Source organism: Labrus mixtus, chromosome 6 (assembly GCF_963584025.1).
Source record: "Labrus mixtus chromosome 6, fLabMix1.1, whole genome shotgun sequence".
Taxonomy (NCBI): domain Eukaryota; kingdom Metazoa; phylum Chordata; class Actinopteri; order Labriformes; family Labridae; genus Labrus; species Labrus mixtus.
In genome coordinates, this window is record NC_083617.1 from 182,501 (window position 1) to 210,203 (window position 27,703).

The following is a 27,703-nucleotide window of genomic DNA, read 5'->3' on the forward strand; positions in this document are numbered from 1 at the left end:
CATCAGTGTTATCTGTTATCTACATCTCAGGTCTGATGAGACTGATCCATCAGTGTTATCTGTTATCTACAGCTCAGGTCTGATGAGACTGGTCTATAAGTGTTATCTGTTACCTACAGCTCAGGTCTGATGAGACTGATCTATAAGTGTTATCTGTTATCTACAGCTCAGGTCTGATGAGACTGATCTATAAGTGTTATCTGTTATATACAGCTCAGGTCTGATGAGACTGATCTATAAGTGTTATCTGTTATCTACAGCTCAGGTCTGATGGGACTGATCTATAAGTGTTATCTGTTATCTACAGCTCAGGTCTGATGGGACTGAATCGTTACCCAGAGTTCAACGCTACCTCCTTGGGGGTGAACCCTGGCACCAGTTTGGCAACGTTGTCCCAGCTGATGGGCGGTGCGACTCCCTTCAGGGAGCCCAGCACCATATCAAGGACCAGCACGTTGTTGTCGTACGGGAAGTTGTTGTTGTCCGAACAGAAGCGACTCATCGCTGCACAGAGACAGGAAGTCCGCCATGATTGGTTTAAATTCTTTGGTTGTGTTTGAAATCACTCACTCATTCCCTCCTACCTTCGCTATATAGGGAGTTATGCGTAGTGGACTACATAGTGTACTCAGTGTATAGGGAGTTATGTGTAGTGGACTACATAGTGTACTCAGTATATCGGGAGTTATGCGTAGTGGACTACATAGTGTACTCAGTGTATAGGGAGTTATGCGTAGTGGACTACATAGTGTACTCAGTGTATAGGGAGTTATGCGTAGTGGACTACATAGTGTACTCAGTGTATAGGGAGTTATGCGTAGTGGACTACATAGTGTACTCAGTGTATAGGGAGTTATGCGTAGTGGACTACATAGTGTACTCAGTATATAGGGAGTTATGTGTAGTGGACTATATAGTGTACTCAGTGTATAGGGAGTTATGCGTAGTGGACTACATAGTGTACTCAGTGTATAGGGAGTTATGCGTAGTGGACTATATAGTGTACTCAGTATATAGGGAGTTATGCGTAGTGGACTACATAGTGTACTCAGTGTATAGGGAGTTATGCGTAGTGGACTACATAGTGTACTCAGTGTATAGGGAGTTATGCGTCGTGGACTATATATTGTACTCAGTGTATAGGGAGTTATGCGTAGTGGACTACATAGTGTACTCAGTATATAGGGAGTTATGTGTAGTGGACTATATAGTGTACTCAGTATATAGGGAGTTATGTGTAGTGGACTATACAGTGTACTCAGTGTATAGGGAGTTATGCGTAGTGGACTACATAGTGTACTCAGTGTATAGGGAGTTATGCGTAGTGGACTATATATTGTACTCAGTGTATAGGGAGTTATGTGTAGTGGACTACATAGTGTACTCAGTGTATAGGGAGTTATGCGTAGTGGACTACATAGTGTACTCAGTATATAGGGAGTTATGTGTAGTGGACTACATAGTGTACTCAGTGTATAGGGAGTTATGCGTAGTGGACTACATAGTGTACTCAGTGTATAGGGAGTTATGTGTAGTGGACTATATATTGCACTCATTCCCTCCTCCCTAAATGGGGCGTATGTACTGTAGTGATGCTGCGCAGGCCCAGTCCGAATGTCGGTGTTGCTTTCAGGTCAAATTAAATAAACTTATATTTAACACATAAGAAGGGCAGAAACATTAATAAATAAACATTCTCACCTGCTGTGGTGTCGTCTCGTCCTGTGAGGTCCGCCTGCGTCTGTGTCAGGATTATTATATCCGGATGAAGATGATGATGATGATGATGCTGATGCTGCTCTGCAGGCTGGCTTTTCACTATGCTAACGTTAGCTAACTCTGCTGCCTTCACGGACTGCTTGTAAACTCCAGCGACGCTGTCAGACATTAGTGATGCTCAGTTTAGGGGTTAGGGTTTATATTGGGCGGATTTTACTTAGTTTTACTGTAAGCATGTAAAACAAATACACCTTCATATCATTTAACTGTACTTATCACAGACATATAGGAGCGTGGAATCAGTTCTTACCGTCCAGTCAGACACAGAGGACCATCACTTTATGCTTCTATAATTATTATATGAATATAAACGCTTCGCTGAATGAGAAACGAATCTTTAAACTAATCTTGACCATGATTAGGATATGTCCGATAGTCCATGAAGGCAACGTTGCCTCCAGTCAGTTAGCATAACAGCTTTAGCATAGCAACTAGCTGAATAACGTCAGATAAACACGGATGCTTGTTCGTTAAGATCAGTTTGAGCGGGAAACATTCCCGACACCTTTTACTTTAACGTTATAAACTTGGCAGTCAAATCTTTAAATATATTAAATTAACGCTTGTTATAAACTGAGACACTCATCCCAGTGTCGCAGTGCAGCAGGTCAGCGTCCGGTTGCTAGGCAACAGCAGGCAGCGACTGTAAACACAACATTTCTGTCGTAAATGTCCTCAAGCTAGATAAACTTCATTGATCCCCCGTGGGGTAAATTTGTGCATTACAGCAGCTCCAGAAAAACAGGGGACGGGAATACAATTATTAAAAATAAAAATAGAAGTCAAAATCAAATCAAACATATTTACATTCAGTTAAATAAAAAAATACAATAATGTAAAGTTACACAGTAACTACAAAAAAACTACAAAAAAGGTTTTGTTCTTAAAAAAGCACACAGTGTGTAGCATGTGTGCTGTTAAAGAGTCTGATTAAACAGTCTGACTGCAGATGGGATGAACGACCTAAAATAAACAGTTCAAATATGAAGATAACACTCAAAGATAGTCACTTTCTTTTTTTTCCTATAAATAAGAAGAGAAAATATAATCAGTGAGGAGAAACACCGAGCGGATAAAGATCGTTCTAAAACGAGGGTGAACCTTGTGTTGTCTTTGACCTGTGGACGTGGAGTTGTCCACTTCCTGTTGGACAGGAAGGTGACACACACCGGCGGTTAGCTCGTGCAGTGAACGTACACAGTGAGGGTGAGACCAGGAGGAGGAGGAGCCAGTTTGAATGTTTACAAACATTTCTACAGACTCCACCTTTAAATGACTCAGTTCAGACATTATCACGCTGACAGGAGAGAAACATAAACAACGTGATTTTAAAATGTTTTATTTCAAAATAATTATATTAAATATTTACACTTTTATCTGTGAGTTAGAGCTGAAACTTACACTTTTATTCTGAAACATACTGAGGATAGCACAGAGAAGATCACACACACTCACACACACACACACACACACACACACACACACACACACACACACACACACACACACACACACACACACACACACACATATATATAGTATCACCGCTGGCTCAGTGTGTGCGTGTCTGTCCGGTGTGTGTGTACAGTGAAATGATTCATGTAAACATCTCTACATGATGTGAAGATCAGCTGTGTACATGTTAAACCATTAAACTAACCAATGAACACACACAGAGTGTGTGTCTGTGTGTGTGTGTGTGTGTGTGTGTGTGTGTGTCTGTGTGTGTGTGTGTGTGTGTGAGGATTGTTCATATGTTCAGTATCTTGTTTTTAACAGTTGATTCTGTAAAGTATAGAAGTATTGAACATTTTCACATATTTAGCGTGCACACACATCACAGGTCACTCTCGTCAGGTGTGTGTGTCTGTGTGTGTGTAGGTAGGTTGCAGGTTGATGCAGGTGTTTCTGTGAACACACACTCCAGCAGATCCTCTGAGGGGGGGTCTGGACCGGGTGAGGGGGTTATTTGTGGGGCAGGGTGTGTGTGTGTGTTCTCCTGCTGCAGCTGAGCGTGTCTCCGTCCTCTCCTCTTCCCCAGAACTTTCACGTAGTTAGCAGGGACGAGTCCTGACCTCTGACCTCCCACGCTCGCCAGCAGCCAGCCGCGCACACGGGGCTGAAGCTCTGCGCGCGCGCACACACACACACACACACACACACACACACACACACACACACACACACACACACACACACACACAGTCAGTCCATTAACCAGTCTCTTAGAGGTGAGGACAGGTGAGAGCAGGTGAGGACAGGTGAGAGTAGGTGAGGACAGGTGAGAGTAGGTAAGGACAGGTGAGAGTAGGTGAGGACAGGTGAGAGCAGGTGAGGGCAGGTGAGAGCAGGTGAGAGTAGGTGAAGACAGGTGAGGACAGGTGAGAGCAGGTGAGGACAGGTGAGAGCAGGTGAGGACAGGTGAGAGTAGGTAAGGACAGGTGAGAGTAGGTGAGGACAGGTGAGAGTAGGTGAGAGCAGGTGAGGACAGGTGAGAGTAGGTGAGAGCAGGTGAGGACAGGTGAGGACAGGTGAGAGTAGGTGAGGACAGGTGAGGACAGGTGAGAGTAGGTGAGGACAGGTGAGGGTAGGTGAGAGCAGGTGAGGACAGGTGAGAGTAGGAGGAGGACAGGTGAGGACAGGTGAGGACAGGTGAGAGTAGGTGAGGACAGGTGAGAGTAGGTGAGGACAGGTGAGGACAGGTGAGAGTAGGTGAGGACAGGTGAGGGTAGGTGAGAGCAGGTGAGGACAGGTGAGAGTAGGTGAGGACAGGTGAGAGTAGGTGAGGACAGGTGAGGGTAGGTGAGAGCAGGTGAGGACAGGTGAGAGTAGGTGAGGACAGGTGAGAGCAGGTGAGAGCAGGTGAGGACAGAATAAGGAGCAGCAGGACAGCGCTCACCTTTAGGAGCAAGGTTCAGCATGTCTCCCGCTCTCAGAGAAATCTCGTCCTCTGATGCTGCTGAGAAATCAAACTCTGCTCGAGCCACCACGTGGTCGTCCTCACCACTCGCCCAGTTTGAGTCTACATGAAAACACAGATCTCGGTTATTTGCAGATGTGAATCTTTTTTATATTTTAATTTTCAAAGTTTAAATTCTGATGTTGTGAAAACTGGTTTTGAAAAAGACTCCCACCTTGCTCTTCGGGGGCGGGGCTAGAGCTCAGCAACTTCCAGATTAGGTACGGCCCCCCCAGGACCACAGCAAAGAACAGGAAGATGGGCCAGGACTTTGGGGTGTGAAGCTCCGCCCCTCCAGCTGCAGTCAGGGTGTCACTGGCGCTGTCTGCCCACAAGTCCTCCACCTCAGTGTCAGAGCGCCGGCCCAGCAGCCTCTGCAGGCGGCGGTAAAGGTAACGCAGCGTGCGTACTAGAGCGAAGGCTGACAGGACGCGGGTCAGGTGAGCACGTAGGCGGGTCAGGTGATTGGCCACGTCCAGCACGGCTCTGAAGCTGTTGTAGACGGCGGAGAAGGTGGCGTCCAGCATCATGCTGACGGAGGAGAAGGCCTGCACGATGCTCTCGATGGACTGGAACGCTCCCCTGCTGCTCTCCTCCGCCTGCTGCACAAACCGGCTGGGTGCCACTTCCTCCGTGTGGGGGAGGCGGCCGTACCCCCCCACGCCAAAACCCCCGCCATAGCTGTAGGGGCTGTACCCCCCGTACATGGAGCTCCCACCATACATGGAGCTCCCATAGGGGCTGTAGGAGGAGGAGAAGGCGCCGTAGGAGGGACGGTAGGCCTGCTGGACAGAACGAGGAGGCACAGGGGGGGCCATCCTGGTCAGGATGGGGGGGCCCACAGAGCCTGAGGGGCCCACAGGCGGGGCCAAGTTTACAGACCTAATGAGACAAAACATCTTCATTTATATTTCAGTGTATTATAATCTCAAAAAGTAGAGAAAACTGTTTCATGAGACGGGAGAGGAACGAACACTCTCTGATATCAGGTGTAAGATTTCTATTTCTGTTGGCATGGTAACCAACAGGTGAGGGTTAAGTTGTGATATTTAAGAACAACATGGTTTATTAATCAGGCAGAAACTGAAATACAACAGCCAATAAAGATCACTGTGAAGTTATTAACTGTTTATTTACACTGAAGAAAACAAATGCTTCTAAAAATGTGACTTTATGAATGAGGTCCGGCGGGTCAGGGGTCAAGAGGAGACACAGGCCTGCTAACTGCTAAGCTAAATGCTAAGCTAACATCTCACGGAGTTTACAGGTGAGTCGACGTTAAAATAGTCAAACTGATCAGCTGATTTGATTAATTAATGTTTTTATTGAGTCTCTACAACATGTAGAAAACGTTGTCTCTGTCTCCTCTGTTCGACCTCAGCGTTAGCAGCCACAACATCTGCATTAACACCGAGTTTCACATAAACAAGCTAACTGTTTGCTAACGCGGCTACAGCTAGCTCACCTGTAGTTCACAGGTGCACTCATGGCTCCAGGTATCCTCCTCTCCCACGGCTTCTGTGGAGGTTGAGGATCCATCCAGAAATAAAAGAGTAAAAACTACAATCTGACCGTAAAGTGGACCCTGAACTCCTCACGGCTTCTACTCCTGCCGCGTTCAAGTACTGCTCGGAGTTTATTACATCTGATGTCGCAGCTCATGTTAGGTTAGGTCTGTGGAATTAACATACATTAATTTCATCTTTTAGAGGTGTTTTGGCATCACTTCGTCTCTAGAAGTGAAGAATTTATCTCCGGGTCAACGTGTCGGAGTTTTGTAAACTTGTTTTGGAACGATATTTTCCGGACCCACATTAAGGCAGCAGCTGTGCTTGCAGAGATGGCGGGTCAAAGGTCAGACTCAAATAAAAGAAACATTATAGATATACTTTGTTTAATTAAATATACCCAATCATTAATAAAATACATGAATATGTTTTAAAGTGACAAATTGTTATTTCCTTGTTTTTGTTCATGTTTGAATCATCTCGCAGATCCATTAATAATCCAGAGTGTTTGGTTGAACCTTCAACAATCACATGTACATCTTACTCCTGACCAGCAGAGGGCGATGTGACACATCAAAACCGGAAAAGCTTTAAACAGAATGAGGGGGAATCTCCCTCCCCTGCCAAAGTCAGAGTTAAACAGAGAACACAGATTTAAATATTTGTTTGAATAAACGATGTCCTTCTGACAGCAGGTATCAATATTTAATAATCAATCCAACAGCTGTTTTAACTCTGCACAGATGAGTTTCACGTCAGAGTGTGCTGTCAGCTCAGTGTTTAATCATTCATCTCAGACACTTGACTTTTAGAGGGTGAGTTAATGTGTTATTACGTGCTGTCAGCAATCCATCAATTCATTTTCAGTAAACTGTCTCATAGAGTCATGCTGCTGTAAGGAGAGCAGTGTGTGAGTGTATGTGTGCTTACAGCAGTGTGACCTTTGATGATACATAAATACAGAGAGGGAGAGATAGGAACTCAATGTGCCAGTTCCGCCGGCAGCATAAGTAGGAGCTGGTCCATACCTGCGCCAGCCCTAACTATAAGCCATATTAAAAAAGTACAATTTTAAGTCTGTCTTTAAAAGTGAGTGTGTCTGCCTCCCGGACCCTCTGTGGTAGATGATTCCAAAAGAGAGGGGTCTGATAACTGAAGGCTCTACCTCCCATAGTACATTTAGAGACTGTACCACGAGCAGGCCTGATAACTGAAGGCTCTACCTCCCATAGTACATTTAGAGACTGTAGGTACCACAAACAGGCCTGATAACTGAAGGCTCTACCTCCCATAGTACATTTAGAGACTGTACCACGAGCAGACCTGATAACTGAAGGCTCTACCTCCCATAGTACCTTTAGAGACTGTACCACGAGCAGACCTGATAACTGAAGGCTCTACCTCCCATAGTACATTTAGAGACTGTAGGTACCACGAGCAGAAAGAAAATCTCCCTGAGGTTTTTAACGCCAAGCATAGTAACTTCTTGTCTGAGTTAAGCAGTCATTATTTATATCCACCGTGATTACAAGAGTTAAGGTTCAACTTTACATTAACAATGTAACAATGTACAATCAATACACCACACATGTACTTTGTGCACTACATATAGCGTTAGGGTTCAGACCTCCTCAGTAAGAGGCCTGACGTGTCAGATCTCAGTCGGTCCTCAGGACACATTCACACCGAGCATTAAAGGTGCTTGTTGAGGTGTAAACAGAACCAGGATCAAATGTCCTTGCAGAGCTTGTTTTTTCATTTGCCTTTCTCTTACTGATTCATTGTTGTGCAACAAAACACAAAGAAATATTCTCATTACATGAAAACATGCAAGGGAATAAACCAGATTCTGATTCTAATAAACAACAGTGGAAATAAATTTAACGTCTGCAACAAATCAACAGAAAAAAAGCACGAACAGCCAGCAGCTGAGCAGCCGTGACACAGTTTCACAGAGAATAACAGCAGTATGTGAGGCGGACAGGATATGACATGAAAAGGTTACACAGGCGGAGTTCAGTTCCTGAGTTTACTGCCAGGAGCGGCTGGTATTTACTCTGCAGCAGAAGCTACCTTTGGTCACTGAGAGCCACACAAACAGACTGTGGATCCAAACAATGACTCAAGGAAAACCTGCTGCAAAGAAGAGACGTGATTGGCTCTGCGGCTGGACAAGTTGAGGGTCAAGAGTGTGTGAATACAGTCTGAGCAGTTGTCATTAAATTCAATAAATATGCAAGAATATTTACAGAAAATTAGTTTCATGTTTGACCACAGAGAGGTTCACTGAGCTGCAGGTGACCCTGAGAAAAACTCCAACAGTACTTTGTGTTTGTTCTGTTTCATAGCAGCTAGCTGGGTCAAGCTAAAGAGGTTTTCAAAGAGCCGCGCTGCCCTGTTATCAGCGGTGATTAGGTCCAGATTCAACCCACAGTATCTTTAATGGAGCTTTTATAAAAAGAGCAGAGCTATTACACATGCCTGGAGACTCCACGTCCAGCCGAGTTTATCTGCGGAGCCGGAGCAGCAGGCCCAGTCTCAATCTAATAAAGACGATAAAAATTGACAAAAATTAAGCGTCTAATTGTTGGGAACTGCCACTGGTCACGTCGAGGATACAGCGGTGATTCCTGAGTGACCACAATCTAAAAATGACTTCCCCAGCTGCCAGATAACAGCTCAGCCTCGTTCTCACTAATGTTTCCCTCCAAACTCTGCAGACATTTTGACTCTGCTAACAAACACTGATAGAGATGCTGGAGGAAAAACATGTTTATCAGAGGGTGTGTCTATCAGATCCCAGCCTGCATCAAGGTCACGCTCTCACACCAACAGGGACTTTACTAAACATCTGAGGCACCAATAGAAACTCTGTGTGTACAAACACAAACATTATATTTATAAACACACACATCATATTTATAAACAAAAATGTGAGTAAAATGTGGACTCTTTACTCAGCAGCCTCTACCATCAGTGTGTGAATGTGTGTGAATGGATGAGTTAATACTGACGGAATCTTTACTCAGCGGCCTCTACCATCAGTGTGTGAATGTGTGTGAATGGATGAGTTAATACTGACGGAATCTTTACTCAGCAGCCTCTACCATCAGTGTGTGAATGTGTGTGAATGGATGAGTTAATACTGACGGAATCTTTACTCAGCAGCCTCTACCATCAGTGTGTGAATGTGTATGAATGGATGAGTTAATACTGATGGACTCTTTACTCAGCAGCCTCTACCATCAGCATGTGAATGTGTATTTGGATGAGTTAATACTGACGGACTCTTTAATCAGCGGCCTCTACCATCAGCGTGTGAATGTGTATGAATGGATGAGTTAATACTGACGGACTCTTTACACAGCGGCCTCTACCATCAGCGTGTGAATGTGTATGAATGGATGAGTTAATACTGATGGACTCTTTACTCAGCGGCCTCTACCATCAGTGTGTGAATGTGTATGAATGGATGAGTTAATACTGACGGACTCTTTACTCAGCAGCCTCTACCATCAGTGTGTGAATGTGTGTGAATGGATGAGTTAATACTGACGGAATCTTTACTCAGCAGCCTCTACCATCAGTGTGTGAATGTGTATGAATGGATGAGTTAATACTGATGGACTCTTTACTCAGCAGCCTCTACCATCAGCATGTGAATGTGTATTTGGATGAGTTAATACTGACGGACTCTTTACTCAGCGGCCTCTACCATCAGCGTGTGAATGTGTATGAATGGATGAGTTAATACTGACGGACTCTTTACACAGCGGCCTCTACCATCAGCGTGTGAATGTGTATGAATGGATGAGTTAATACTGATGGACTCTTTACTCAGCGGCCTCTACCATCAGTGTGTGAATGTGTATGAATGGATGAGTTAATACTGACGGACTCTTTACTCAGCAGCCTCTACCATCAGTGTGTGAATGTGTGTGAATGGATGAGTTAATACTGACGGAATCTTTACTCAGCAGCCTCTACCATCAGTGTGTGAATGTGTATGAATGGATGAGTTAATACTGATGGACTCTTTACTCAGCAGCCTCTACCATCAGCATGTGAATGTGTATTTGGATGAGTTAATACTGACGGACTCTTTACTCAGCGGCCTCTACCATCAGCGTGTGAATGTGTATGAATGGATGAGTTAATACTGACGGACTCTTTACACAGCGGCCTCTACCATCAGCGTGTGAATGTGTATGAATGGATGAGTTAATACTGATGGACTCTTTACTCAGCGGCCTCTACCATCAGTGTGTGAATGTGTATGAATGGATGAGTTAATACTGACGGACTCTTTACTCAGCGGCCTCTACCATCAGCGTGTGAATGTGTATGAATGGATGAGTTAATACTGACGGACTCTTTACACAGCAGCCTCTACCACGAGAGAGAGAGAGAAGAGAGAGAGAGATAACTGGAGGAACAACTGGACTCTCTTCAAAGACAGTGGAGGACAATGAGGACTGTCTCATAACGAACCCTGTGATCCCATTGTTTGTACACACACACACACACATCTTACACACACATACACACACACACACACACACACACACCTTTCTTTTAGACAAACAGGGGGAGGAATTGTATAATCCCCCTCCCCTCCTTGTTCAGAAGTATAAATAGCTCCAGCTCAGACTCTTCTTCTTCTTCTTCTTCTAGGATTAGATTCTCTGAGCTCACGGGTAAAATTTACCTCCGACCTTTTATTAGAAAGTTAACGTCTTCACTCATATTAGGAAAGTATCCAGGCAGGAAGCTGTTGGGGGCCCCAGGCCAGTAGGGGGCCCCGGAGGGCTGACAAACTTTAAATCACAGCAGTGACTCAAAATGTGCAAAGTTTGCAGTGACAGTAGGAGTCATCCCTAAGGGGGCCCTATGTGACAGATTAAACCTGATTACCTGAGCCACATGTCCAATGTGTCCTTGGCCAAGCTGCTCCACTGCTTCGTCTAACTTTTCCCAGTCAGCCTGACTTCAACCATCTTTAATTTCCAACCATAGACCATTTAAATATTAAGTTTCCCTCCTGTGCAGATCACTAACTCCTCCTCCAGGGACGCCTGCTCTCTGTGTTGACTGTGTTGACTGCTGCCAATTTTAAAAACGGCAGCTTCAACTCTGTAGAAGCTGCCGTTTTTAAACTGAATCCAGAAAAGAGAATATTTCAATCGCATAATTGTAACAGCAGCTTGAACTAGTTAAGGTCAGCATCAATGATGACACCAAGGTTTCTGGCCTGTTCTCTGGGGAACTTAGGTAAGCTGTGATGTGTCGTCTCTTTGACATTATAATAATTAATTCTGTTTAATTATAAGACTTGATGAAATAAACCAGCGTTTCTACCGGGCTCAAATCATCGAGGGAGAAGAAGATATGAAGCTGTGTATCATCTGCGTAATGAGGGTATTATACAAATGAACAAGAATGGGCCAAGGATTGATCCCTGTGGAACGCCAGGGTTAGGGTTAAGGTGACAGCAAGTCTGTCTGAGGAGAAGCCATCAATGGAGACAAAGAATCTGTGTCTAGTAGATAGGCAGACAATCCCTCCTAGGAGTCTGTGTCGAATGCTAGGATCTAAAAGAACAAGGACTGACAGAGTCCATGTTACTGTGGAGATAATGTAAGACCTTAATGAGGGTGGATTCTGTGCTGTGGTTGGATCTATCAACTATCTGTCAATCAAACCGCCTCCTGTCAATCAAACCGCCTCCTGTCAATCAAACCGCCTCCTGTCAATCACACCGCCTCCTGTCAATCAAACCGCCTCCTGTCAATCACACCGCCTCCTGTCAATCAAACCGCCTCCTGTCAATCAAACCGCCTCCTGCCAATCAAACTTCCTCTTCTGTAAGCCTGATGAGCGGCAGTGCAGAGACAGATTGATGGAGACTAAAGTTTATTCAATGTAAATGTTATATTTTATAATATCTGACTGTTTTTGTGAATTAAAGTCGGCTGACCTGCAGAGAAAGCTTCAGGAACCTTCATGACAACAGAAACCTCTTTATTCAAAACACTCTTTGTTGTGTGGAAGGAATTTCACACATGCAGGCCAGGAATGAGGACAACACAATGACGATGACTTGTGGTGCATTCAGGAGCTTTCTTCAAGATCATACATTTCAAACTTCAAACCATTTGATAGTTTTAAAGTAATCCAACAGGATTGAAGTGATTTAATAGGATTATATCCAGACATCGGATTAGATCAGATACTTCAGTCCTGTTTTTTTATCCTGATCAAAGTTCCAGTTTGTGAATTTTAAACTTTATCGTAGGATTGAGGACTTTTATCTAAAATCCGAATCCTCTGATTACAGAGAGAAAACCATGAAACAGATCAAACACCATGTTTACAGTCTAAAAGATTTGTTTAGACTTGTTTTTCTAGTTCTGGTAGTCTGTATTTGGCATTCTTTAAAAATCTTCTCCTGGATCTAGCTCATCATATGCAGTTTGTCAGTGAACAACCAAAGTAAACTGGATTACCCAATCCTAAAAATCTGGATCCTTTTAATCTGGATTACATTTTTTTAACAAGCAGACCCTGTTTTTGTTTTCAGATGATCTTTGAATCGAGCAACATGACGTTTGTCTCACACATGAGCTCTACCTATGGCCACACAGGAGCTCTACCTGTGGACACACATGAGCTCTACCTGTGGACACACATGAGCTCTACCTGTGGACATACATGATCTCTACCTGTGGACACACACGAGATCTACCTGTGGACACACATGATCTCTACCTGTCACATGAGCTCTACCTGTGGACACACATGAGCTCTACCTGTGGACACACATGAGCTCTACCTGTGGACACACATGAGCTCTCCCTGTGGACACACATGATCTCTACCTGTCACATGAGCTCTACCTGTGGACACACAGGAGCTCTACCTGTGGACACACATGAGCTCTACCTGTGGACACACATGAGCTCTACCTGTGGACACACATGAGCTCTACCTGTGACATGAGCTCTACCTGTGGACACACATGATCTCTACCTGTGGACACACATGATCTCTACTTGTCACATGAGCTCTACCTGTGGACACACATGAGCTCTACCTGTGGACACAAATGAGCTCTACCTGTGGACACACATGAGCTCTACCTGTCACATGAGCTCTACCTGTGGACACACATGAGCTCTACCTGTGGACACACATGATCTCTACCTGTGGACACACATGATCTCTACGTGTCACATGAGCTCTACCTGTGGACACACATGAGCTTTACTTGTGACATGATCTCTACCTGTGGACACACATGATCTCTACCTGTGGACACACATGAGCTCTACCTGTGACATGAGCTCTACCTGTCACATGAGCTCTACCTGTCACATGAGCTCTACCTGTGGACACACATGAGCGCTACCTGTCACATGAGCGCTAACTGTAGATACACATGAGCTCTACCTGTCACATGAGCTCTACCTGTGGACACACATGAGCTCTACCTGTCACATGAGCTCTACCTGTGGACACACATGAGCTCTACCTGTCACATGAGCTCTACCTGTGGACACACATGAGCTCTACCTGTGACATGAGCTCTACCTGTCACATGAGCTCTACCTGTGGACGCACATGAGCTCTACCTGTCACATGAACTCTAACTGTGGACACACATGAGCTCTACCTGTCACATGAGCTCTACCTGTGGACACACATGATCTCTACCTGTGGACACACATGATCTCTACCTGTCGCATTAGCTCTAACTGTGGACACACAGGAGCTCTACCTGCGGACATACAGGAGTTCTACCTGTGGACACACATGAGCTCTACTTGTGACATGATTTTTACCTGTGGACACACATGATCTCTACCTGTGGACACACATGATCTCTACCTGTCGCATTAGCTCTAACTGTGGACACACATGAGCTCTACCTGTGGACACACATGAGCTCTACCTGTGACATGAGGTCTACCTGTCACATGAGCTCTACCTGTGACATGAGCTCTACCTGTGGACACACATGAGCTCTACCTGTGACATGAGGTCTACCTGTCACATGATCTATACCTTTGACATGAGCTCTACCTGTGACATGAGCTCTACCTGTGACATGAGCTCTACCTGTCACAAGAGCTCTACCTGTGGACACACAGGAGCTCAACCTGTGGACACACAGGAGCTCTACCTGTGGACACACATGAGCTCTACCTGTGACATGAGCTCTACCTGTCACATGATCTCTACCTGTGGACACACATGAGCTCTACCTGTGACATGAGCTGTACCTGTGACATGAGCTCTTCCTGTCACATAAGCTCTACCTGTGACATGAGCTCTACCTGTGACATGAGCTCTACCTGTGGACACACAGGAGCTCTACCTGTGGACACACAGGAGCTCTACCTGTGGACACACAGGAGCTCTACCTGTGGACACACATGATCTGTACCTGTGGACACACAGGAACTCTACCTGTGGACACACATGAGCTCTACCTGTGGACACACATGAGCTCTACCTGTGGACACACAGGAGTTCTACCTGTGGACACACATGAGCTCTACTTGTGACATGAGCTCTACCTGTGGACACACATGAGCTCTACCTGTGGACACACATGAGCTCTACTTGTGACATGAGCTCTACCTGTGGACACACATGAGCTCTACCTGTGGACACACATGAGCTCAACCTGTCGCATGAGCTCTACCTGTGGACACACATGAGCTCTACCTGTGACATGAGCTCTACCTGTCACATGCACTCTACCTATGGACACACATGAGCTCTACCTGTGACATGAGCTCTACCTGTCACATGAGCTCTACCTGTGGACACACATGAGCGCTACCTGTCACATGAGCTCTAACTGTGGACACACATGAGCTCTACCTGTCACATGAGCTCTACCTGTGGACACACATGAGCTCTACCTGTCACATGAGCTCTAACTGTGGACACACATGAGCTCTACCTGTCACATGAGCTCTACCTGTGGACACACATGATCTCTACCTGTGGACACACATGATCTCTACCTGTCGCATTAGCTCTAACTGTGGACACACAGGAGCTCTACCTGCGGACATACAGGAGTTCTACCTGTGGACACACATGAGCTCTATTTGTGACATGATTTTTACCTGTGGACACACATGATCTCTACCTGTGGACACACATGATCTCTACCTGTGGACACACATGAGCTCTACCTGTGGAAACACAGGAGCTCTACCTGTGACATGAGCTTGACCTGTCACATGAGCTCTACCTGTGGACACACATGATCTCTACCTGTGGACACACAGGAGCTCTACCTGTGACATGAGCTCTACCTGTCACATGAGCTTTACCTGTGACATGAGCTCTACCTGTCACATGAGCTCTACCTGTCACATGAGCTCTACCTGTGGACACATATGATCTCTACCTGTGGACACACATGAGCTCTACCTGTGACATGAGCTCTACCTGTGACATGAGCTCTACCTGTCACATGAGCTCTGCCTGTGACATGAGCTCTACCTGTGACATGAGCTCTACCTGTAACATGAGCTCTACCTGTGGACACACAGGAGCTCTACCTGTGACATGAGCTCTACCTGTCACATGAGCTCTACCTGTGACATGATCTCTACCTGTGGACACACATGATCTCTACCTGTCACATGAGCTCTACCTGTGGACACACAGGAGCTCTACCTATGGACACACATGATCTCTACCTGTAGACACACATGAGCTCTACCTGTGGACACACATGAGCTCTACCTGTGGACACACATGATCTCTACCTGTGGACACACATGAGCTCTACTTGTGACATGAGCTCTACCTGTGACATGAGCTCTACCTGTCACATAAGCTCTACCTGTGACATGAGCTCTACCTGTGACATGAGCTCTACCTGTGGACACACATGAGCTCTACCTGTGACATGAGGTCTACCTGTCACATGATCTATACCTTTGACATGAGCTCTACCTGTGACATGAGCTCTACCTGTGGACACACAGGAGCTCTACCTATGGACACACATGATCTCTACCTGTAGACACACATGAGCTCTACCTGTGGACACACATGAGCTCTACCTGTGGACACACATGATCTCTACCTGTGGACACACATGAGCTCTACTTGTGACATGAGCTCTACCTGTGACATGAGCTCTACCTGTCACATAAGCTCTACCTGTGACATGAGCTCTACCTGTGACATGAGCTCTACCTGTGGACACACATGAGCTCTACCTGTGACATGAGGTCTACCTGTCACATGATCTATGAGCTCTACCTGTGACATGAGCTCTACCTGTCACATAAGCTCTACCTGTGACATGAGCTCTACCTGTGACATGAGCTCTACCTGTGGACACACATGAGCTCTACCTGTGACATGAGCTCTACCTGTCACATGATCTATACCTTTGACATGAGCTCTACCTGTGACATGAGCTCTACCTGTGACATGAGCTCTACCTGTCACAAGAGCTCTACCTATGGACACACATGATCTCTACCTGTAGACACACATGAGCTCTACCTGTGGACACACATGAGCTCTACCTGTCACATGAGCTCGACCTGTCACATGAGCTCTACCTGTGGACACACATGATCTCTACCTGTGGACACACAGGAGCTCTATCTGTGTCATGAGCTCTACCTGTCACAAGAGCTCGACCTGTCACATGAGCTCTACCTGTGGACACACATGATCTCTACCTGTGGACACACATGATCTCTACCTGTCGCATTAGCTCTACCTGTGACATGAGCTCTATCTGTCACATGAGCTCTACCTGTGACATGAGCTCTTCCTGTGACATGAGCTCTACCTGTCACATGAGCTCTACCTGTGACATGAGCTCTATCTGTCACATGAGCTCTACCTGTCACATGAGCTCTACCTGTCACATGCACTCTACTTGTCACATGAGCTCTACCTGTGACATGAGCTCTATCTGTGACATGAGCTCTACCTGTCACATGAGCTCTACCTGTCACATGAGCTCTACCTTTGACATGAGCTCTACCTGTCACATGAGCTCTACCTGTGACATGAGCTTTACCTGTGACATTAGCTCTACCTGTCTCATGATCTCTACCTTTGACATGAGCTCTATCTGTCACATGAGCTCTACCTGTCACATGCACTCTACTTGTCACATGAGCTCTACCTGTCACATGAGCTCTACCTGTGACATGAGCTCTACCTGTCACATGAGCTCTACCTTTGACATGAGCTCTACCTGTCACATGAGCTCTTCCTGTGACATGAGCTCTACCTGTCACATGAGCTCTACCTGTGGACACACATGATCTCTACGTGTGGACACACAGGAGCTCTACCTGTGACATGAGCTCTACCTGTCTCATGAGCTCTACCTGTGACATGAGCTCTACCTGTGACATGAGCTCTTCCTGTGACATCAGCTCTACCTGTCACATGAGCTCTACCTGTCACATGCACTCTACCTGTCACATGAGCTCTACCTGTGGACACACATGATCTCTACCTGTGGACACACATGATCTCTACCTGTCGCATTAGCTCTAACTGTGGACACACAGGAGCTCTACCTGCGGACATACAGGAGTTCTACCTGTGGACACACATGAGCTCTACTTGTGACATGATTTTTACCTGTGGACACACATGATCTCTACCTGTGGACACACATGATCTCTACCTGTGGACACACATGATCTCTACCTGTGGACACACATGAGCTCTACCTGTGGAAACACAGGAGCTCTACCTGTGACATGAGCTCTACCTGTGGACACACATGAGCTCTACCTGTGACATGAGCTCTACCTGTGACATGAGCTTGACCTGTCACATGAGCTCTACCTGTGGACACACATGATCTCTACCTGTGGACACACAGGAGCTCTACCTGTGACATGAGCTCTACCTGTCACATGAGCTCTACCTGTGACATGAGCTCTACCTGTCACATGAGCTCTACCTGTCACATGAGCTCTACCTGTGGACACACATGATCTCTACCTGTGGACACACATGAGCTCTACCTGTGACATGAGCTCTACCTGTAACATGAGCTCTACCTGTCACATGAGCTCTGCCTGTGACATGAGCTCTACCTGTGACATGAGCTCTACCTGTAACATGAGCTCTACCTGTGGACACACAGGAGCTCTACCTGTGACATGAGCTCTACCTGTCACATGAGCTCTACCTGTGACATGATCTCTACCTGTGGACACACATGATCTCTACCTGTCACATGAGCTCTACCTGTGGACACACAGGAGCTCTACCTATGGACACACATGATCTCTACCTGTAGACACACATGAGCTCTACCTGTGGACACACATGAGCTCTACCTGTGGACACACATGATCTCTACCTGTGGACACACATGAGCTCTACTTGTGACATGAGCTCTACCTGTGACATGAGCTCTACCTGTCACATAAGCTCTACCTGTGACATGAGCTCTACCTGTGACATGAGCTCTACCTGTGGACACACATGAGCTCTACCTGTGACATGAGGTCTACCTGTCACATGATCTATACCTTTGACATGAGCTCTACCTGTGACATGAGCTCTACCTGTGGACACACAGGAGCTCTACCTATGGACACACATGATCTCTACCTGTAGACACACATGAGCTCTACCTGTGGACACACATGAGCTCTACCTGTGGACACACATGATCTCTACCTGTGGACACACATGAGCTCTACTTGTGACATGAGCTCTACCTGTGACATGAGCTCTACCTGTCACATAAGCTCTACCTGTGACATGAGCTCTACCTGTGACATGAGCTCTACCTGTGGACACACATGAGCTCTACCTGTGACATGAGGTCTACCTGTCACATGATCTATGAGCTCTACCTGTGACATGAGCTCTACCTGTCACATAAGCTCTACCTGTGACATGAGCTCTACCTGTGACATGAGCTCTACCTGTGGACACACATGAGCTCTACCTGTGACATGAGCTCTACCTGTCACATGATCTATACCTTTGACATGAGCTCTACCTGTGACATGAGCTCTACCTGTGACATGAGCTCTACCTGTCACAAGAGCTCTACCTATGGACACACATGATCTCTACCTGTAGACACACATGAGCTCTACCTGTGGACACACATGAGCTCTACCTGTCACATGAGCTCGACCTGTCACATGAGCTCTACCTGTGGACACACATGATCTCTACCTGTGGACACACAGGAGCTCTATCTGTGTCATGAGCTCTACCTGTCACAAGAGCTCGACCTGTCACATGAGCTCTACCTGTGGACACACATGATCTCTACCTGTGGACACACATGATCTCTACCTGTCGCATTAGCTCTACCTGTGACATGAGCTCTATCTGTCACATGAGCTCTACCTGTGACATGAGCTCTTCCTGTGACATGAGCTCTACCTGTCACATGAGCTCTACCTGTGACATGAGCTCTATCTGTCACATGAGCTCTACCTGTCACATGAGCTCTACCTGTCACATGCACTCTACTTGTCACATGAGCTCTACCTGTGACATGAGCTCTATCTGTGACATGAGCTCTACCTGTCACATGAGCTCTACCTGTCACATGAGCTCTACCTTTGACATGAGCTCTACCTGTCACATGAGCTCTACCTGTGACATGAGCTTTACCTGTGACATTAGCTCTACCTGTCTCATGATCTCTACCTTTGACATGAGCTCTATCTGTCACATGAGCTCTACCTGTCACATGCACTCTACTTGTCACATGAGCTCTACCTGTCACATGAGCTCTACCTGTGACATGAGCTCTACCTGTCACATGAGCTCTACCTTTGACATGAGCTCTACCTGTCACATGAGCTCTTCCTGTGACATGAGCTCTACCTGTCACATGAGCTCTACCTGTGGACACACATGATCTCTACGTGTGGACACACAGGAGCTCTACCTGTGACATGAGCTCTACCTGTCTCATGAGCTCTACCTGTGACATGAGCTCTACCTGTGACATGAGCTCTTCCTGTGACATCAGCTCTACCTGTCACATGAGCTCTACCTGTCACATGCACTCTACCTGTCACATGAGCTCTACCTGTGGACACACATGATCTCTACCTGTGGACACACATGATCTCTACCTGTCGCATTAGCTCTAACTGTGGACACACAGGAGCTCTACCTGCGGACATACAGGAGTTCTACCTGTGGACACACATGAGCTCTACTTGTGACATGATTTTTACCTGTGGACACACATGATCTCTACCTGTGGACACACATGATCTCTACCTGTGGACACACATGATCTCTACCTGTGGACACACATGAGCTCTACCTGTGGAAACACAGGAGCTCTACCTGTGACATGAGCTCTACCTGTGGACACACATGAGCTCTACCTGTGACATGAGCTCTACCTGTGACATGAGCTTGACCTGTCACATGAGCTCTACCTGTGGACACACATGATCTCTACCTGTGGACACACAGGAGCTCTACCTGTGACATGAGCTCTACCTGTCACATGAGCTCTACCTGTGACATGAGCTCTACCTGTCACATGAGCTCTACCTGTCACATGAGCTCTACCTGTGGACACACATGATCTCTACCTGTGGACACACATGAGCTCTACCTGTGACATGAGCTCTACCTGTAACATGAGCTCTACCTGTCACATGAGCTCTGCCTGTGACATGAGCTCTACCTGTGACATGAGCTCTACCTGTAACATGAGCTCTACCTGTGGACACACAGGAGCTCTACCTGTGACATGAGCTCTACCTGTCACATGAGCTCTACCTGTGACATGATCTCTACCTGTGGACACACATGATCTCTACCTGTCACATGAGCTCTACCTGTGGACACACAGGAGCTCTACCTATGGACACACATGATCTCTACCTGTAGACACACATGATCTCTACCTGTGGACACACATGAGCTCTATCTGTGTCATGAGCTCTACCTGTCACAAGAGCTCGACCTGTCACATGAGCTCTACCTGTGGACACACATGATCTCTACCTGTGGACACACATGATCTCTACCTGTCGCATTAGCTCTACCTGTGACATGAGCTCTATCTGTCACATGAGCTCTACCTGTGACATGAGCTCTTCCTGTGACATGAGCTCTACCTGTGACATGAGCTCTACCTGTGACATGAGCTCTATCTGTCACATGAGCTCTACCTGTCACATGAGCTCTACCTGTCACATGCACTCTACTTGTCACATGAGCTCTACCTGTGACATGAGCTCTATCTGTGACATGAGCTCTACCTGTCACATGAGCTCTACCTTTGACATGAGCTCTACCTGTCACATGAGCTCTACCTGTGACATGAGCTTTACCTGTGACATTAGCTCTACCTGTCTCATGATCTCTACCTTTGACATGAGCTCTATCTGTCACATGAGCTCTACCTGTCACATGCACTCTACTTGTCACATGAGCTCTACCTGTCACATGAGCTCTACCTGTGACATGAGCTCTACCTGTCACATGAGCTCTACCTTTGACATGAGCTCTACCTGTCACATGAGCTCTTCCTGTGACATGAGCTCTACCTGTCACATGAGCTCTACCTGTGGACACACATGATCTCTACGTGTGGACACACAGGAGCTCTACCTGTGACATGAGCTCTACCTGTCTCATGAGCTCTACCTGTGACATGAGCTCTACCTGTGACATGAGCTCTTCCTGTGACATCAGCTCTACCTGTCACATGAGCTCTACCTGTCACATGCACTCTACTTGTCACATGAGCTCTACCTGTGACATGAGCTCTACCTGTCACATGAGCTCTACCTGTCACATGAGCTCCACCTTTGACATGAGCTCTACCTGTCACATGAGCTCTACCTGTCACATGAGCTCTACCTGTGGACACACATGATCTCTACCTGTCACATGCACTCTACTTGTCACATGAGCTCTACCTGTGACATGAGCTTTACCTGTGACATTAGCTCTACCTGTGACATGAGCTCTACCTGTGACATGAGCTCTTCCTGTGACATCAGCTCTACCTGTCACATGAGCTCTACGTGTCACATGAGCTCTACCTGTGACATGAGCTCTACCTGTCACATGAGCTCTACCTGTGACATGAGCTCTACTTGTCACATGAGCTCTACCTGTGACATGAGCTCTATCTGTCACATGAGCTCTACCTGTGACATGAGCTCTATCTGTCACATGAGCTCTACCTGTGACATGAGTTCTACCTGTCACATGAGCTCTTCCCGTGGACACACATGAGCTCTACCTGTGACATGAGTTCTACCTGTCACATGAGCTCTACCTGTGACATGAGTTCTACCTGTCACATGAGCTCTTCCTGTGGACACACATGAGCTCTACCTGTGACATGAGTTCTACCTGTCACATGAGCTCTACCTGTGACATGAGTTCTACCTGTCACATGAGCTCTTCCTGTGGACACACATGAGCTCTACCTGTGACATGAGCTCTACCTGTGACATGAGCTCTACCTGTGACATGAGCTCGACCTGTGACATGAGCTCTACCTGTCACATGAGCTCTTCCTGTGACATGAGCTCTACCTGTCACATGAGCTCGACCTGTCACATGAGCTCTTCCTGTGACATGAGCTCTACCTGTCACATGAGCTCTACCTGTCACATGAGCGCTACCTGTGGACACACATGATCTCTACCTGTGGACACACAGGAGCTCGACCTGTGACATGAGCTCTACCTGTGACATGAGCTCTACCTGTCACATGAGCTCTACCTGTCACATGAGCGCTACCTGTCACATGAGCTCTACCTGTGGACACACAGGAGCTCTACCTGTGACATGAGCTCGACCTGTCACATGAGCTCTTCCTGTGACATGAGCTCTACCTGTCACATGAGCTCGACCTGTCACATGAGCGCTACCTGTGGACACACATGATCTCTACCTGTGGACACACAGGAGCTCGACCTGTGACATGAGCTCTACCTGTGACATGAGCTCTACCTGTCACATGAGCTCTACCTGTGACATGAGCTCTACCTGTGACATGAGCTCTACCTGTCACATGAGCGCTACCTGTCACATGAGCTCTACCTGTGGACACACAGGAGCTCTACCTGTGACATGAGCTCTACCTGTGACATGAGCTCTACCTGTCACATGAGCGCTACCTGTCACATGAGCTCTACCTGTCACATGAGCTCTACCTGTGACATGAGCTCTACCTGTGACATGAGCTCTACCTGTCACATGAGCGCTACCTGTCACATGAGCTCTACCTGTGGACACACAGGAGCTCTACCTGTGACATGAGCTCTACCTGTGACATGAGCTCTACCTGTCACATGAGCTCTACCTGTGACATGAGCTCTACCTGTGACATGAGCTCTACCTGTCACATGAGCGCTACCTGTCACATGAGCTCTACCTGTGGACACACAGGAGCTCTACCTGTGATATGAGCTCTACCTGTGACATGAGCTCTACCTGTCACATGAGCTCGACCTGTCACATGAGCGCTACCTGTGGACACACATGATCTCTACCTGTGGACACACAGGAGCTCGACCTGTGACATGAGCTCTACCTGTGACATGAGCTCTACCTGTCACATGAGCTCTACCTGTGACATGAGCTCTACCTGTGACATGAGCTCTACCTGTGACATGAGCTCTACCTGTCACATGAGCGCTACCTGTCACATGAGCTCTACCTGTGGACACACAGGAGCTCTACCTGTCACATGAGCTCTACCTGTGACATGAGCTCTACCTGTGACATGAGCTCTACCTGTCACATCAGCTCTACCTGTGACATGAGCTCTACCTGTCACATGAGCTCTACCTGTGGACACACATGATCTTTACCTGTGGACACTTAAACGAGCGATAAACTAGTTCCACACGTTTCAGGACTTTTAATTTATTTCATCTGTCCCACAGCACCTGAAGGCAGCGCGGGAGGGGCAGAGCTTGCGTGCTGACGTCAGAGCAGGCAGGACCTCAGACAGGCTGAGTACAGAGCGAGCGGCGCCATGCAGTACCGTCGGAGGAGCTAAGCAGCAGAAATGCCGCCCGAAAGGCTCGGCCCGGGAGTCCGACCGTCGCGTTGTTTCACTGATACAACATGTAAAGAGGCAGGAAGGGCGGGAAGGAAGGGCGGGAAGGGTAGGAACATGGCGGAGTGTTGAGTCGGTGTAGCGTGGCACAGGCGGTGGATCGTTTCCAAAGTTGTCGGTTAGCAGGGCGCGTGTGAAGGATCGGTCTTAAAGGCACAGTGCACCCCCCCTCCCGGAGGAGCCTTCCTCCCTCCCGGAGGAGCCTCCAACATGGAGAGGGAGCAGAGCGACGCGGACCCTCCTCCCGGAGGAGCCCCCCCTCCCGGAGGAGCCTCCAACATGGAGAGGGAGCAGAGCGACGCAGACCGGGAGCGGGACCGGGAGCGGGAGCGGCAGTTCTGTGAACTTTGTGGTAAAATGGAAAACCTCCTGAAGTGCGGGAGGTGCCGGAGCTCCTTCTACTGCAGCAAGGAGCACCAGAAACAGCACTGGAAGAAACACAAGCTCCTGTGTAAGGAGGCGGACAAACCAGCAGCACCACCAGCAGCACCCGGGGACCACAAGGCACCACCCGGAGACCACAAGGCACCACCCGGAGACCACAAGGCACCACCCGGAGACCACAAGGCACCACCCGGAGACCACAAGGCACCACCCGGGGACCACAAGGCACCGGAGAAACCCCGCGAAAAGACCGGAGACAGCGCGGCTTCACCGACAGAACCCGGGGACAAACTGGGAGAGGACGGGTCTAACGACACCGCCACACCTAACGGACAGAGCAGCTCGTCCCCGCAGAAACTGGCCGTGGATTACATCGTCCCCTGCATGAACAAACACGGGATCTGCGTGGTGGACCACTTCCTCGGAGACGAGACCGGGATGGGGATCCTGGACAACGTCAAAGCCCTGCACAAGACCGGGAAGTTCACGGACGGACAGCTGGTGAGTCAGAAAAGTGACTCGACCAAAGACATCCGGGGGGACAAAATCACGTGGATCGAGGGCCGGGAGTCCGGCTGCGAGAAGATCCGGTTTCTGATGAGCCGCATGGACGACCTGATCCGGTACTGCAACGGAAACCTGGGGGACTACACGATCAACGGGAGGACAAAAGTAAGACACCATTAAATATATAAATATATGAATATGTTTATAAAGTGATGAGCTGTCAGGAGCTTTATAAACATGTATATTCATATATTAATATATATGTTTATAAAGCGATGAGCTGTCAGGAGCTTTACGTCGCTGGGTGTCAATAACCAAAAATCTTTTTCAGAGTTTTCAAAATGTGAAGCCAAAAGATGACGGAGGGTCAAAATGTCTCCAGCATCTTTAAATAACTTTTTATACTTTAGTCGTTATGAAAGAGTCCTGAATCATGAAACCACAAATCAACAGATGATGATGGTGATGGTGGTGATGATGATGGTGATGATGATGATGATGGTGGTGATGGTGATGATGGTGTTACCCCTGATGATGATGGTGGTGATGGTGATGATGGTGTTACCCCTGATGATGATGGTGATGATGGTGGTGATGATGGTGATGGTGGTGATGATGATGGTGATGATGGTGGTGATGATGATGGTGGTGATGATGATGGTGGTGATGGTGATGATGATGATGGTGGTGATGATGGTGGTGATGATAATGATGATGATGGTGATGATGGTGATGATGATGATGATGATGATGGTGATGATGGTGATGATGATGATGGTGGTGGTGGTGATGATGGTGGTGGTGGTGGTGATGATGATGATGATGGTGGTGGTGGTGATGATGATGATGATGATGATGATGGTGGTGGTGGTGATAATGATGATGATGATGATGATGATGATGGTGGTGATGATGATGATGGTGACATTATGGAAGCAAATAAGAGACATAATTATTTTAACAGCCACTGAATGTTAAATATTGAAATTTAAACATCACTGAATTCATAGAATTGAAATATTTTACTTTGAAAACAAAATATCTGAATTTATTTGTCCTGAATTCAACAATTTATAATTCAGATCCAAAAATTTAAGTTTCATAATTTCAGCAACAAAAAGATTCAGGTTGCTCAAATTCAACTGGTCAGATTCAGATCCCAGGACAGGATAGGCAGTGGAGCCTGAATGCAACTGAAGGGACTTCTGGCCAATCAGAGCGCGGCCTGTCAGTCATGTGATCCATGCAGGAAGCGACTCGAAAATATAAACTTGATTGAAACTCAAAGACGACTGCGAGGGAGAACGACGGGGCTCTGGTAAGTTGGACACTTTGCTGTTTGATGGTGGTCTTGATGGCGGTCTTGGTGCATGTTTGGAAAACTGAGCTCTGTTTTTTATTCTGCGTTCTTTTCTAAATGTATAATATTCCCCGTAGTTTAACCTCCTACTGATCGTGTCTTTGTACCCTCATCCTCCTCGCTCTGCGTCTGATCGGGAAGTGAATGACCTAAAATGTAAAACATGTAGTAAAAAGTAACGGAGCAGTGTCGGTCATATAGCGGCCGTTGTCCACACACTGTTGTCCACACACTGTTGTCATGGAGACGTGCAGAAACACTTCCGCTCGGTGGACTCGGCGTTACATCGCTGACTCGAGCAAATGTTTTTAATTCTAAGCTAAATAAAGTCTGGTGTCACATTATTATAGACTGAGTCCTTAAATGATCAAATAGAATCGTGCACAGCAACAATAATAGAAATAGGACATGTAAATAAATGTCTGTTTGTGTCCTTTATCACTCATACAGATGTGATGGACCTGAACAAGCTGCAGACACACAGCCTGATAAACTTTCATTAAAGTTATAGTTAAACTTTTATATATTACAGCACGATCAAAATGAAAATATGGGAGATCAACATTAACTGGGACGACCCTCTGAAATAAAAGTGTACATTTTCTAACTTTGTCTGAGCATTAATCTTTTTCTTCTTTCATTTGTCCTCCAGCAGATTTTGCTGTTCTTACACCATCTGCACAAAGTGTCCTACAGAAGTCAACCTCACCCCCCAACGTGACCAAGAATTAAAAAACAAAAACACATATTTACTTCTGCCTGGCTAAAAGAAAGGACTGCAAGGTTCCTCGTATAGCTTTAAGAAGGTAACATGTTCCAGCAGTGCTTTACTGTCAGAACATGGTGTCAAAGGTTTCATGTAACTTAAACTTTATTTAATTTTATTGATGTTACAATTAAAGTTCTTAAATTGTTAACTCCTCTGGGGAGTCATGCAAATAAAAAGATGCATTTGTTTAGCTCTCTTTGTGTTTTGATATTTTAGCCTCATGAATGCCCCTCTTGGATCTGCACTCGCTCACATTTATCCACCTGGGGAAAAACAGGATAGAAGAAATGACATAGTGATCTGAACAAAACAAATTAATTTAGACTGAATGAAC

General features: G+C 46.7%; 3 protein-coding genes across 6 annotated transcripts in view; 1 reads left to right on the forward strand and 2 right to left on the reverse strand.

The window, feature by feature from the left end:
• The window catches only part of sanbr (SANT and BTB domain regulator of CSR), a 21,274-nt gene extending 18,819 nt beyond the window's left edge, over positions 1–2,455 (reverse strand). For both annotated transcript variants that reach the window (XR_009673223.1, XM_061039367.1), the window contains exons 1-2: positions 1,702–2,455; positions 353–504 (exon numbers count right to left, since the gene is read on the reverse strand). Coding sequence is in view for 1 of the 2 variants with exons in the window: in XM_061039367.1 (XP_060895350.1) it covers positions 353–504; positions 1,702–1,888 (339 nt within the window). In the remaining variant the exon portion in view is untranslated. The remainder of the gene's footprint in view (positions 1–352; positions 505–1,701) is intronic.
• Positions 2,456–3,102: 647 nt separating this feature from the next.
• On the reverse strand, positions 3,103–6,488 carry pex13 (peroxisomal biogenesis factor 13). The gene is made up of 4 exons (XM_061039369.1): positions 6,204–6,488; positions 4,914–5,620; positions 4,679–4,801; positions 3,103–3,906 (listed from the first exon to the last, which is right to left on the reverse strand). Exons 1-4 carry the CDS (start codon positions 6,275–6,277, stop codon positions 3,617–3,619), a joined length of 1,194 nt encoding a protein of 397 aa, XP_060895352.1. The 5' UTR covers positions 6,278–6,488; the 3' UTR covers positions 3,103–3,616.
• A 17,714-nt stretch (positions 6,489–24,202) lies between these two features.
• egln1a (egl-9 family hypoxia-inducible factor 1a) overlaps positions 24,203–27,703 on the forward strand; it is a 29,798-nt gene continuing 26,297 nt past the window's right edge. The window contains exons 1-2 of one of the 3 annotated variants that reach the window (XM_061039371.1): positions 24,214–24,820; positions 24,938–25,405. In XM_061039371.1, the coding sequence (XP_060895354.1) occupies positions 24,560–24,820; positions 24,938–25,405 (729 nt within the window). In that variant the 5' untranslated portion in view covers positions 24,214–24,559. Of the gene's footprint in view, positions 25,406–27,703 lie in introns of all 3 variants that reach the window. The other 2 variants (XM_061039372.1, XM_061039370.1) reach the window with 2 other exon arrangements.